Source organism: Typopeltis vanoorti, chromosome 26, assembly GCF_054136105.1.
Source record: "Typopeltis vanoorti isolate ZY-2024b chromosome 26, IOZ_Tvanoo_1.0, whole genome shotgun sequence".
NCBI lineage: Eukaryota > Metazoa > Arthropoda > Arachnida > Uropygi > Thelyphonidae > Typopeltis > Typopeltis vanoorti.
The window spans coordinates 21,998,323-22,013,976 of NC_143574.1; the positions used below are offsets into that span (position 1 = coordinate 21,998,323).

Consider the following 15,654-nt stretch of genomic DNA (forward strand, 5'->3'; position numbering starts at 1 on the left):
TTCTTACTGCTCAACTCCTCATTCCATGCTACATGGTGTGAAGACTAGATATTTTGCTTGTAGAGTAGCAAACGAGTGGAACAGGTTGCCGGAGTCTGTGGGTGAGATGTTGGTGAATAAGTTCAAAGCAAAGTAAGACAAATATTGTGGAAACAATCATCAGTACTTTGATATAACGTTTAATGTCTCCCTCAAGGAGTCCACAGACTCCATGGCATTGCCCATGTAACAATAATATTAATCCCTTAGTGCACAGAAGTAACCAACCAATAGTTGTTGTTGGCCTCTATCTCACATCAGATGGCCTCAAAATGTGCTATTTTCACTGGTCTCCAGCTTAACTTCTATTCTTTCAGCTCATCAGCTATCAATAACCCCCACACCAATCCTTTTCACTCTATTCTCCCTGAAGGTACTATACCCTTCACATTCTGTCCCACTAACTACATTATCTCCTATCAACCATGTCTCACTAATGTCAGTATCTTTAACTAAGTAGAACTAACCATTGTCATAATAAACTTCTTCCCCTTGTTTCAAATGCTCTTGGCATTTGTGTACATAAGGTGCAATAGCCCCTAGGCCCACAACTATCTATACGCTTTATATTAACTATCCCATTCTGATATGTTACCAGCAGTGCTATCTTAGGCATTTTATTTTGTGCATTTTCACACTTACTTTCCTCATTGGTATCTGCACACTCACTCAACTGTTTCTACCTTAGTAGCTCTAGCATCCCTGATTTTGCACCTCCAATAAAGCACTTTTTTCAGATTCTGAACACCAAATTATTCAAGTGTAATCTGATTTATATAAGTCATTTTGTCCACTGAACTTACTTCACACATCCACAAACTCTACATCATTCCTTCTGCATAACCTACTCATTCACTTATTAACAAAAATGGCCCTCCTCTCAACTTATCTCTGTCATACTGTGGCAGCAGACTCACTGTCTTAACTGGCTCTCTCTCTCTCTTCTCTTTTGCTACTTTTAGTAACTTGTTCATGTCATCCATCATACCACACTTGTCTTCTTTCAAATCATTCGTTTCCATCAAAAGAATTAACTCTTTCACTTTATTCTTTTGCATCCTAATAGCCTCACTAACATCACTGATCTCTGTACCCCGGAAGCACAACTTTGTCATGCTCTTATCAAACTCTACACTTATCATATGATCACTGTTCAAAAATTTTTTCTTTACTTTTCCCTTCTTGCTTAGTCAAGCATTCCTTTCTCTTTTCTCACACCTCTGCTTTCTTTCTGTTCTAAGCTGTTATGCTTGCTTATACAGTTTCACTTTCTTTTTCTTTCATGATATTTTCTGTTTCAGATAATGCTGCTATTTGAATGTAATCTTTTTAAATGTAATAATGTAGCAACCTAATTGTTATTTTCAAATCATAATGTTTCCACATTTTTGATCTACTTATCTGGTCTTTTAGTTCCATAATGTGTCCAGTTAACAATTAGAACTAGTGCTGCTACTCCCTTCATGCCTCCCGCACCAGCCTGGTAAGCAAGTGTTGGATCCTACTTCTTAATCTGTACCTTGGATCCGACTTGTTAGTCACTACGATGTTCTTAGACAAAATAGAAGGTTGCTAGTTGATTTCTAATTCAAATATAAAGAAAATTTATATTTAAAGACTGCGCCACTTTATATTTGAATTAGTTCAAGAATTGAAGATAAACCAACTCTCAATTACCCTTCCTTTATACGTTGTTATTATATATACTGGTCGAGTATATTTGACTTACTTAACTCACCCGCTTTGGTTCGAATATTTTATGAATGGTGCAGTAAAAGAGATTCAATATACAACTTTAGATAAACAAAAACAAACATTTAATTTTAAAATCATAAATTTTACACTTAGGATCAAATCACTAATTAAGTTATTATAAACACTTCGGCCTTTCTGATAATACTGTCATACAAACTCAGACAATGGTAAACTTGTTATCTCTAATACAGTCTTCTCACAGTTCTTTAAGTTCCAAATACAATAAAATCACAGTAATACCACTTTACAAGCAAACACTTTTAAATTTACACTTCAGCTAATCTTCACAATAGTTACTGTTAACATACGGAAATTCTAGGATGAAACTCACGCACTTCTCTGTATAGGAATATTAAAGGTTGGAATAATCTTACCGATAATCTTCTATCTTCATTAACTTATACACAAACACTTTTAACAATAATTGGCACTCATTAAAATAAATCTTCAAAGCAATAACTGAATTAATCATCGGTCACTATACACATAAACAAACGTTCTTGCATGAAATACTACTGATCACTTATGAATTAAGGCAATACACGATAATTCCTTAACTTGAGGTTTTATATGCACGGCTGTTCATTCTTCCTGCATTCATTTAATTCTTTAGGCAATATATTTCTAAGCACAGCTAGCAGTAAACTTCAATTTTACAGCCTCTACTATTCTAGTAACTCCATGCTTTATTTCAAGATTCTGTGTGTCCTTGGCAGGTCGGCCCTGAAATTAAATCTCAACTCAAGTATTGCTAGTCTAATTAATAGTCTCTCAGCTGTTTTCTGTAGCTATAATTGTTATTCTACAACTTGTTAGCTAACTGCTTCTTGACTAGTAGACTTTATTAGCTGTTTGAGTGATTTGCCGACTCGCTATTATCGCACTGTGATTCCCGAATGCTGAATGCTCCGATTCCAACCTAATGCCAATTCTCTCCTTTCTCTCTCTCTCTCTCTTAATAATCTAATCTCCCCTATATTTTCAGCGTTAATCCTTTTTTATATCCATTCTTCCCGCCTAAATTATTCTCGTGATTTCTTTCTAAAACTCTTTTTTAATAAACCTTCTCCTCACGTGGTGTTCCAAAAAACGTACTCGCTCACTTACATACATCTCCATGACAACCAAACAAAATATAATAAAATTGAGCTATTACATAACGTTAAATTTCTACAAATAGGAATAAATAGAGAATATTAACATTTCAATTAATGCGCAGTTAAATTATCAAATACAAGTTCTTATAATATTAACATAGTAATAATTAAAATAGATTAAATTTAATACAGTCTTTTCATTATTAATACATATATCTTTGATTAAATAATTAGATATTAGACAAAATTAAAGTAATATGAATATTAAATTGTAAATAAGTTGTTTACATTAAATAATATTTACAAGTCTAGCCTTTGTGATGGAAGATCATGTTGGATTCTGAAGCAAATAATAATTACTCTAATCAGAATCCAACACAAGCATCAGCAATGCAATGTGGTCTTGCATAAATCATATTTATTAAATCTAGTGACTGAATTCACAGGCAGTGATATCTACTATAGATGTAATGTAAACAGCTGTGACCTTTTCTGTATAGAACTGGACTCTGTAGAGTTTTAGCTGCAGATTTAAAGTTTCCAGTAAAGAACAGGAAACTCTAAATCTGCATGTAGAAAAAGCATACATCTTACATCTGTGTGTATGCCCTTCAAAAATCACGTCCTCTCTTTCTCTCTAATTCATGATTTTCAGTTTTCACAATTTTTGCATAAGAAGAATAGCATTGAAATAATGCAAAAACTATAGAAACTGTGAAATCATGAATAAAAAAGTAATGATTTGTGGAGGGCATGTTGTGTGTATTCATATAGACCTTCTATAAAGTGCCCTCTCCAATTGCAGATTTATGATTTCCAGTTTTTCATTGGAAAATTCAACTGTCATTTTATTATCAAAAAAAGTGACTTATCTAGATATGATGAAAAAGGGATAAACTTCATAAATTAGTAGTCAGAAAGAAATTATATAACTGGGTAAATAAAAAGGATAAATACAACAAACAAGTAGAATATACTGTATGTCTGAATTATTATGTTAATTTTGTAATAGTACTCCTATATGCAACAAGCATGAATATTACCAAAAGCTATCCAGGTCCTCTTCAGAGCTAGATAGCTATCAAGGTTAGTAGTGAATTCCAATTTAGCATCCGAACCTTCCTGATTTTTCAATTCCACATATTTTGTAAAACTGAAATAGCAAGCTAGAAACAAAACATCATGCTGTTTAATTAATGGTTATATTTAAATAACAATAGGTTTTGAAGAATATCATATTCAGTGAAACAGAAAGGATACTCAAGTTAGCAGCAATGTTTACTTATTTTTTACACCAATGTTAATTCATATACACAGTAGCATGTATGGCAGCCAAATCTGTATTGTCAAAAAACACACAGGTATTTCAACATAGCAAAAATACTGTTATAGTGAATTTGTTCACTATAACACTCCCAGAAAGTTCCAGGCAAAACCTTATAGCATTACTGGCATGCTCTATCAAATTCATTATAGAAAACTTTCCACTATAACAGGAGTTTGATTGCATCTAAGCATTACAAATACCTGTGCATATTAGCAATGTTAATTATACATAAACTGATACTAAAAAAAAAAAAAAAACTTGTTATAAGTAAAGCAAATGGAGGGGGGGGAATAATCATGCTTAATGTTCAAACTGATCTACTTACCTGATCATTCCTCTCATTTCATTTCTTGCCATTCATTTGCACACCCTTTATTTAAAAACATCATTAACAAAATAAACAAAAGCAAAAACTCTTCCTTTGAAAGTACTTCAAAGGAAGTACTTTAAAATCAATTATTCAACAAATATGCCCAATCTAATTTTTTTTTATATGTGAAAGTGTTTCTCTTTCAACATAAACAGAATTAATTTACCCAAATTTGGTATCTAAAATAATATTCTTAATGCTATTTGTAATGTTAATTACAATCAAGAAAATAATTTTCAGTGAAGTACTGATGACCTTTACTTCATTATTCCATTAGATAAACTTATATGTTGGTTACACATGACTTGAAATTTTTCAGGAAATGGTAATGTATACTAAAATATTAATTAAAAAACTTTAATCAATAACTTCCAATATTTTGGCAATGTTACATTGCCATCTTCTGGGAACATAAAACTATGATACATGCACACAGGCACTAACAATGAGAAAATGAGACTGAAGAAGGCAACTGCTGTTGGTCCTAGAATCCTAAAGGTGCCCCCCTAGTGGGCTAAATTGGATTGTCTTGGCTGTTGGACTGATGTTCTTAGGATGCAAGCTTCCCAAATTTGGGGCAGTCTCATGCTTCCAAATTTGTCGAGGTTTGGAAAGTTTTTTTTAGAGCTGAGGCTGATTGCAAGAATAATCTTTCATATTTATATTTGCTGCAGTGTAGTAAAGTGGCTTTCTTCCAGTGTATTGTGTGGTGGGTATCTAGTGCATGATCTGCAAGTCCTGAGTGACTGTATGGGTGAAACCGGATGTAGTCTTCGTGTTCGGATATCCTGATATTAGCTGTCCTGTCTGTTTGGCCATAGTAGGGTAGTTTATAACTGCAAGGGACCTGGTATATTCCAGGTAGGTCTAGGGGAAGCGGCCAGTCTTTGGTGGAGCAGATAAGGGATGCTAATTTTTTATATGGTTTGTAACAGGTAGTCAGGTCATATTTTTTAGGATTTTTGTTAGCTTTCAGACATGCTGCGGACATAAAGAATGTGATAGATTTAGTGTAAGCTGTTATGAAGGGAGGGGGAGGGGACTTTGTAGTTAACTGGTTTTAATATTTTCTAGATTTTTTTGCGGTTGTATCCATTGGCTAAGAAGTTGTTACGGATATGGTTAAGTTTAGTATTAAGGACACTGTTATCTGAACAGATGAATTTAGCATTGTTATATAGAGTTTTTTATAATCCCATATTGTTGTGAGAAGGGGAGGGGGGTGATTGCTGGTGAATGCATCTACAGAAAACCAACCTGTATGGGTTGGTTTTCTGTAAACAGAGAAAGCCAAGGATCCATCAGGCTGGTGTGTAATCAGAGTGCCTAGGAAAGGGAGACTGCTGTTTTCCTTTTCCAAGGTGAACTGGATTCTGGGGTGGTGATTGTTTAAGTGTGTTAAGAAGTCGTGGTGTATCTAGCCCATGTGGCCAAATAGCGAACACATCATCCATCAGCCCCACAAAAACCAGACAGTGGGTTTTTGTGAGGCTGAGTTTAAGGCTTTTTTTCTTCAAAAGGCTCCATAAAGAAGCAAAGAATTTGACAGGGGTGAAGAGAGTGGAGAACCCGTGGCTGTGCCCTCTATTTGTTTGTAGAATTTTCTTGCCTCCTTTGTTGATCATCCAGTTAATGAATCAACAGCTTTGAAGAATTATTCTTGCTCCATGTGTTTACAGATGATTATTTTAAGTTTATGGAAGCAGTGCACCCTCATATTTCATCATTTTTTGCAGTACAGTACTGTACAGTAACTATGTTATAATTTGTACATTGTATTATTTCACTATAAACAAATAATAAAAGTTCAAAATATGATAACAGACCTACACTTGAACATTTAGGCATGCTAATTGTTAACATACCCTTATGGTTCGTATAGTGATTTACTACTTATGACCTTTTTCAACTTGGGATAGACTCATAAGAATGGAATCCTGTTGTATATCGAGGACTGATTGTAGTAGATGGTTCCAAATACCTATTATTTATGAAATGAACTTACTGATGTTGAAAGTTTATTTTTCACTTGGTTAGACTATAATAAATTTAGTTTAATCCTTTATCCAAGTGTGAGCAAACAAAGTTTGCACCTGAAAGTATCTTCAGGACTGGGGTAAGGTAGTACAACATCGGGCAACTCGTTGCAAAGGTGGAGCAAGCTTACATCACTCCTATCTCAGTATCTCCCATAATGCAAAACACATCTCTTTGTGGATATGTATATATAATGTTATGCATTAAGGGAAGGGCAACTACCCAGACTAGTTTCGACCTTTATTGAGGTCTCTTCAGTGGGAGCCAGGCCCAAGTGGAGATACCAGGCAGAAGCATTAGCAAGGTCATCTCTACCTATAGGAGTTGCCAAACGGTGTGCCACCTTTTTATTAAATTACTCTGGATTTAGAGAAAGATGTTGAAAGTTTATTTTTCACTTGGTTAGACTATAATAAATTTAGTTTAATCCTTTATCCAAGTGCGAGCAAACAAAGTTTGCACCTGAAAGTATCTTCAGGACTGGGGTAAGGTAGTACAACATTGGGTAACTCGTTGCAAAGGTGGAGCAAGCTAACATCACTCCTATCTCAGTATCTCCCATAATGCAAAACACATCTCCTTAATGCATAACATTATATATATCTGCAAGGAGATGTGTTTTGCATTATGGGAGATACTGAGATAGGAGTGATGTTAGTTTGTTCCACCTTCGCAACGAGTTGCCCGATGTTGTACTACCTTACCCCAGTCTTGAAGATACTTTCAGGCACAAACTTTGTTTGCTCACACTTGGATAAAGGATTAAACTAAATTTATTATTGAAATGAACTTACAGTTGGTGATTCATGGAGCAAAGAAGAAATTACTGGTCTGTATGAAAGTGATAAGTGACCTGCTACAAATGAGCCTACACACATTTCAGTTTGTGCACTTGCCTTGCCTTTCTCTTTTCACCTATCAGTCTTGCAATCATTTGAACTTCTTTTAATGTCTTATCAAAGTTTCAATTTATTTCCTTATATTCATATATTTTTAAGATCTGTTTTAAGTTTTTTTTATTTTTATTCTATAAGATTTTATTTCAAATTATCTTTCAGTGCTTTTATACTTTTTCTGCTTTGTTAAACTTAAGGTTGCTCTGTTTAGAATTACGGCTAAAGCAACTAAGACCAGTGCTCTTTTTTGGGGAGGGGGAATGGTATGCAATAGTACGGTGTACTGTCATCTTATTAACAGTGACGTGTGAAATATGGATGCAGTACATTCAGACGTTTGTAACATTAAGTAATTTTTTACATATTTATTTAGTATTCAAATAAACTTAATAATGAAATTTGCATTTTTACTATGCCTATTATAAGATATTTGCTATAACTATTTTTAGAATTTTAAATTAATTTTGTGTTTATATATTAACAAGTTCATGCCAGGCTATATCTCATTTGAGTTGCACTTCAAGTAAGACTATATTTTACTGCTACAATAAAACTTTTACATTTGGTTTGAAACTATGCAGTATTGTGTTCATGTCAGTTGTTTCTAATTACACTAAATACTCTAATTTTTACTAAATATAGTATACATTGATTGTGTGTGCTGTTTTTAGTGGTATAATAAAAATGTACTTTGTGTTTGCTTGCATCTATGCAGTATGGTGTTTATGGGGGGGGGGAAGCAGATGAGTTCCACTATACAGGGTTATTTTCATTCTAGTACTCAACTACCAATATATACCAGATACCCAAACAGAAAGAATTTGACAAATTCTACTGTCCTGCCTGAAGTTGATTTGTTTCCTTCCCTTGAAAATGTGTTAAGTAAATCATATTACTAGGTTTGGCCAGACTTTTGCAGATGTTCGTTCATCTAAGATTATTTAGTTTGGTTTATTTGAATTTATGACTGAAGCAACTAAGGTTATGAGGGTAGTGTATTAAGTCTATTAATTGCATGTCTTCTAATGCTGGTTTGCTGATTTGTGAAAATGGGATGAAAAATCTGATGAGGAAACACCCTGTCATCTCCATATGAGACCAGCTAACTCATCATCTAAGAATATAAAAAAATGTGTTGAACATAAATAAAAAATTAAAAGGTTTCTTTTCCTCTTCCACAGTTAAGAAATTAAAAACAAGCGAAAAAATGAGTGAAGTGTTAACTAATAAAGTCTGTGCCGAAGATTATTATTCAAGATGGTATCAGCATCCAACAGCAAGGAATGACTAGCCAAGATGCTGGACTGTTCATCAAAAAATTACTTCAGCATAAATAACTGACTAAATTATCAAAATAAGAGAGTTGGATGCAGGACCATTATTAGGATATATGCTGCCCCTATTCAAGAAAATCTGTATTTTCTTGAATAGGGGCAGCATATATTCAAGAAAAATTCAAGAAAATCTGTATTTTTTTAAAGGTGCTTTTTAATGGTTGGAATACAATTTTACCAGATTTTGCAGTTCTCTAAGTCCACTCCTAGGCATTACTTTAATTGCTTAGTGGATTACAACCCTGCTTGAATGCATATTATATAAACAAATAGAAAGAACTCTTGGAGATGAATAAAAGATTTTTTAGAAAAAAAAAAAAAACTCTGACTAGGAATAGAAGGCTAGTTATTATATCTGCCAATTATGTGTGTGTGTGTGTGTGCTCTCTATATGGTTTGCCTGTCTTTGCATGATGAAAAACTTAGTTTCTTGTGTGTATGGAGATGGGGGTCCTACCATCTCTCACTCTTGCTATGAAAATACAAACTTACTTTCAAATGAAAAGCAAGACTTAAGAATCAATAAAATAATTTATTTATTTAATTATTAAAATAGCTGTCAGGCTAGTGAAACCTATCAAAAATGACTAATAAAAGGTGAATACATAGATGCTTGGGCAGCATCTATGTCTATTAAGTAGTCTGCACAAAGGCAACTCGTGAATGCCGGAGAGTGCATTCCTGTAAACTCTTTCATAGTTTCTACATTCGACTTTGAAATAATGCTGGATCTAATATCCACTTTGCTTATATAGTTTATTTATTGATTTAATAAATGTATTGTTAAAATATATGAAGAATATAAAGTTAGATATTAAGATAAAAAAGAATTCACAATTTCAAATTAATACTTATCCACAATCACCTTGTGCTCGTTTACTATTGTAAAATAGGAACCTACAGCCTACATCAAGAACCAGCATACTGTTCGATTATTTACTGAACTAACTTCAGGTGCAAACTTTGTTTGCCTACACTTGGATAAAAGATTAAACCAAGAATATAATATCTTGGAATCTTTAAATTATGTTCAATCATTACTTCACAAATAAATAAATAATAATAATTCATAAAAACACAGAAATTACTACAAGCATGTCATTTCTGCCAACTAACCACTTATGACAGCAGCTTCTAACCTGTCATCGAGTAATTAATTGGCAAGAATTGGCAAGTTTGCAGTATAAATTGGAAAATGCAATACAAGTCATTTGAGTTACAGATGTGAACTGAAAAATAGCTGCATTTATGGAATAATATGAGAAAAATAAAATATTGTTTTAAAATCATTATATTATCAATAAAGGTATGCAAAATTTGAATATGAATAGTTTTTAAATACATAATTTAAATATCTGACAAAATTATTAGATAAAATAAAACCCTAATAATTCATGACAATCAAAGTTTCATTAAAAATGGCTTTAATAAACAGACTGAAATGAAAATACTGTCAATGCAGAGAGAGGAAAAAATTGACTAGACTTTGTGTAGAAGACATTTGTCTCAACTATTTTATCTACTTCATGTGTTAAGGCTTAAGTGATAGAAGAAATTAGGTTGAAGGTTTAATGGAGTGAAACAGCACCAGGAAAGGATTAAAAATAATATTTAATTCTTCAATACCATTTCATCTCAATTACACACACATCATCAGGGAGTTACAATATAAGAATTGTAACACACATACAAAGACAGTGTTTCACTTAGTTTTGTGCTCCCTTTGTGTGTGTGTGTGTGTGTGTGTGTGTGTGTGAAGGACTAAACAACAATATAATCTATTGTTGTTTAATCCAAGTTTAATTTAATCCAAACTAAGGATTAAACAACAATATAAGCTATTGTTGTTTAATCTGAGTTTAATCCAAATGTCAAGTTCAGTTTATCACAAAAAACAAACATACTAACTGTATGTTTGTTTTTTATAGAAGCACAATTCCTTACATGGAGGAGGACTTCCGCTCCCGAATTTTTAAGGAGGCCACAACAGTTGCCCGCTGTATACAAAACCTTAACAGGAACCAAGGACTAATCTTGCCCACGATCTGGAAGACCCTTATCAGATCCTTCAACTTGCCAGAACTGAATTATAGTGCCAACTATAGAACGTTCCTAAATAACAACAAGTGATATCATCCACGCTCCATGAATGTATTGTACGGTCTCTGTTCTTTGTTTAACATAATTGGAACGGTTGATTATAGTTTGTAACAGTTTTTTACTTTTCAGTGCCTCTTACATCAGTTATGTACCCTGAAGATGCCAACAGCCTTAGTTGGTGAAACTTAGTTGTTTATTATATGCACTTGATCAATATAATCCCAAACATACTAACTGTTGTTAGTACGTGTTTTTTAGTGATGAATTCACCACAAGTTTCATTGTATAAAAAAAGTTTAGATTAATTTGTGACCAAGCATAAAACCTTTCACCAGCATACTGATATACTACCACCTCCGCAGCGCAATTGGAAGAACAGTACATTGCGCCCTACAACTGGAGAAAGCCCAAGTTCGATTCTCATTGTGATGAGAGGAATCTTTATATGGTTTTTTTTTCTGACTGAACATGAGTTAGCCAATCTCATACAGAGGTAGCAGGATTTTTTTCTCCTGAAAACTCAGGTTTTTAATTTCATATACACATGCAATTTATAGACAAAAAGAAAAAATACTACTTGTGATGGGGGGGGGGGGGCAGTAGATAAGGATGGTAGTGGCAATTCGCTGTAGTTGGTGGATTAAGTAGTGGAAATGGAGAGTTGTGGGTGGGTGCCCTCCCTCAACGAGTCTTTGGACTACTTGGAGGTGTCACATAATAATAGTACTATCACAGCAAGTTTTAAACCTCAAGATAAACATTAGAGGAGAAATTTTTCAAAACAGCTTTGTCATATGACTTTCTATTTCTTCTACTCTACCATCTAAGATGGGTTGAGTCTTCCATTGAGCAGGATCTTCCAATCTTCTTTATTCCTTGCTTTTCGAAAAAGTTCATTATAAATTGTACATCCTGAACTGTTCTTTATTGATTTCAGCCAGGCGATTCTTGGTCTCCCGGTCTTCTTTTTTCGGTTGTAAACGTATTTATTAGGATGTTAGCTAGTCTCTCTGTGTCCATGCGTACAGTGTAGCCAAACTATCTCAGTTGTTTTCTAATTTTTTCTAATATTGTCTTCTTATACGATAATTCTTGTCTAACTGTGCTATTTGTTTTATTTTCTATCCAACTTGTTTTATTTATTTTTCTCAAGCATTTCATTTCAAATGCCAACAGTTTTTTCTCCTCTATTTTCTTAATTGCCCATACTTCTGCTCCATACATAGCTGTTGGTATAATTATTGATTCATATAATTTGATTTTGGCTTGTTTAGATATCTTGTCTGTTTTCCAGATTTTCTGTAATTTTCTCCATGGTGGTCCATCCTATCACTATTCTGTGTTTGATTGTTTCGAGTGCATCTAATGTTTCTGTTAATTTTGATCAAAGATATATGAAGTTATCTACTCGTTCTATTTGTTCTCCATTTAGGGTGACTGAGATGTTAGTTTTGTTCCTCCTTATTTTCATCACTTTTGTATATTTATTACCATGTCATATATTTTACAGGTTTCGTTTAGTTTGTTTATCAATCTTTGTAGTTCATTTGAGATTCTTGCAATAAGAACAAGATCATCTGCATATTTGATATTATTTATATTTAAACCTTTGATATTGATTCTAGGCTCATTATCTATTGCATTCTTTACAACTTCTAGATATATGTTGAATAGGCATGGGTATAGTGGACATCCTTGCATTACTCCTTTTCAGATCTCTTTGTGAGTGTGTCTTATTGCATTTGTCTTAGAGTAATATTTTATCAGAAACTGTATTATATATCTATCTATCTATTGCTTTTTATAGTAGAACTTCAAGAAGAATTTCTCTATTGATGCTATTGAAAGCTTGTTTAAAGTCTACAAAACAACAATATAGGTCTTTATGATCTTCCCAAGCTGAGTTCTACTAGTTGGTGCAATGTGAAAATCTGGTCTATTGTTGAATAGTTTCCTTGAAAACCAGCTTGTTTGGTGCCTATCAGTTCTTCATAGGTGCTTTTTAATCTATTTTATATAATTCTTACGAATATTTGATAGGTGTGGGAGAGTAAATTGCTTGGTCTGTAGTTGCTGCAATCTCTTTTGTCTCCTTTCTTGTATATTCGGATGACCTTTCTAGTTCTCCAGTCCTTTGGTATCTCTCCTGTTTCTAGTATTTTGTTGAATAGAATTGTTAAATATTCTATTGATGCACTGTCACCATATGACCACAGTCAGTAGCGATAGTATCAATACCCAGTGCTTCATTGTTTTTCATTTGTTTTATTGTTATCTAACTTCTTCTTTTAAGATTTTTGGGTGATCATTATTTTCTTCTGTTTTTGGCATTGTAGTTTTATTTCCTTGATGAAAGATAATCTTAAAATGGTTCAACAGATTTTCCTTATCTCTTCAATATTCTCAGTTTCAGTCATTTTGTTGTTTATCATTGTTACTGCTTTTGCTGAGAATTCCTTTATAATTTCTCTTGTCGTGTCATGGAAAACTTTTAGGCTGTTTTGTCGGTATGCTTCTTGGCATTTTTTAGCTTTTTCTTCTAGCCATTTTTCTTTGGCTTTTTTGCACAGGTTATCAACTTTATTTTTTAGTGCTCCGTATTTTTCTCTATTCTCTTTATTGTTTTGTTGGTTTACAAAGTATCTTAGTCTCTCTTTTTTCTTCTATTGTGGTTAGAATTTCTTGGGTTATCCACTGATTGCTTATTTTGGGTTTATTACCTAGAATATCTTTTGCAATTGATAACACTGTTTCTTTTCCTTCTTCCCAGTATTTCCTGTTCTGAGAGATGGAGGGTTTTAATCTCAGGCACAACTGTTCTAAAAATTGACTTCTGATTGAACTGTCTTTTAGTTTTGATAGACTGAATCCTTCTTCTTTACTATTATTTTTCCTGTTAAATTTTACTTACACTTTGGCAGTTAATATTTCATGATCAGTGTCAAAATCAAAACTTCTTAATGTTCAAACATTATTTACTGATCTTTTCCATTGTTTGTTTATGATGATATAATCTATGCAGTTCTTTATATTACCATCTGGGGATGTCCATGTATATTTATTATTAAGATGTTGATAAAACAATGTGTTTGCAATCATTAGGTCATTTGCTTTACAGAAGTGTAGTAACTGTTCTCCTCTGTCGTTAAGCTCTCCATATCCAAATTGTCCCATCACATCTTTTTGTCTACTACAAACTGTCCTATTTTAGTATTAAAATCTCCCATCACTATCATGAATTCTCTGTTTTTTGATCTATCTATTTCCTGTTGTAGTTCCTCATAGGAATTTTCTATTTTATTTAGCTATACCTTAATAAAAAAATATTAAGAAGAAAAGTATATTTCTGCATGATTCATAATAAGAAAAGATTAACTTAAGCAATTATAAGTAGACATACCTATAAGAAGAACAATTACAATTAAATTTTTACTCACCATAAACTGAGAGGCCTATCACAGAAAAGATACTTAACCACACCATAATTCCAGAAAACCATCGCATAAGGAGAATCCAAATGAATGAGATAACCATTGAAAACAATAAGCCACTGCATAAATAAGAAAAGTAGTCATCTGAATATTCCAATTTCAACAGAATGTTTTATTTAACAAGGGTCATATGCATTTATATGAAAACTGGTTTACAATTAAAAAATAATTAAGGAAATTATCATGATATGTATGTGTCAACTGAATTTGTATTGGGCATCATTTGTGTGAAGAAAAACTGAGATCTTCTAATGGGAAAGGGAGAGAAAGAAGTTTGCATATTGGTGAATTAATACAATTTAGTGAAAGACCAAGTGCCTGAGATTGTCAACAAGTTCAAGGATGTATAGTAAGATTCAGCATTGCAAAGACTACATATTACATTGCTGCTATAATAAGGAGTACACTGACAACGAGGGGAGGAGGAAGAGATGGTTGTAGAACTACTAAAGCATTGTTTAAACCCCACATGGACTGCTATGCTCAGATTTGGTACACATAGTTTTCACTGTGATGTGGAACCATTGAAGAAGATCCAAGAGACAAGTGACCAAAGCAATATTAAAACTCTGGAATGCTGGTTATGGATAGAAAAGATGTGAAATGCTAAAGATGTTTAAGTTAGTGAGGTGATCATAGAGTGGATTATAAAAAAGAGCAGAAAGTGAGAGGGGAGAAGCAAGAGGCCATTCCTAGAAGCTAAGGAAAGGTATAGTGATGAAGGGTGTGAGAAGTAGATTTTTTAAATGGAAAATTGTGGGTGACTGGAACACATTACCAGAATACATTGTGGATGTTGAGATTGTTAAGGAGATTTAAGCTAATGACATAATAAATATGTCATTAGCTGAGTAGCCTGGCCTGGGTTGGTAACATATTAGCTCTCCAACCAGTAAGTCATGGGTTCAAATCCTAACATGAGCATGGATGTTTGTGATTGTCTTTAGGTGGGAGATGAATTTCGTCACCTGGTGTGAGACCACTTCCCCACTTATTGGATGCCTGAAGTGTCATGAAAAAGTTCCATGCTTGGTCTGTAGAGCATGGTTTATGAATTATGTAGAGAATAAATAAAAAATACAAAATATATATACAAAATTTTTTAAAAAATTGTTAGCCCATCCTTGGTACTAATGTACTATAGGTTTACAGAAAAACATTTCATGGGTGGGAGACAGATAGAAAGATCTTCCACAATGAGTTTGCTA

At 33.3% G+C, this 15,654-nt stretch overlaps 1 protein-coding gene across 3 annotated transcripts in view; it reads right to left on the reverse strand.

The window, feature by feature from the left end:
* Positions 1 to 15,654, reverse strand: part of Ctl2 (Choline transporter-like 2) — a 278,235-nt gene that overhangs the window by 110,899 nt on the left and 151,682 nt on the right. For all 3 annotated transcript variants that reach the window (XM_090414973.1, XM_090414971.1, XM_090414972.1), the window contains 2 exons: positions 14,393 to 14,505; positions 3,935 to 4,057 (listed from right to left, as the gene is read on the reverse strand). In XM_090414973.1, the coding sequence (XP_090271099.1) occupies positions 3,935 to 4,057; positions 14,393 to 14,505 (236 nt within the window). The remainder of the gene's footprint in view (positions 1 to 3,934; positions 4,058 to 14,392; positions 14,506 to 15,654) is intronic.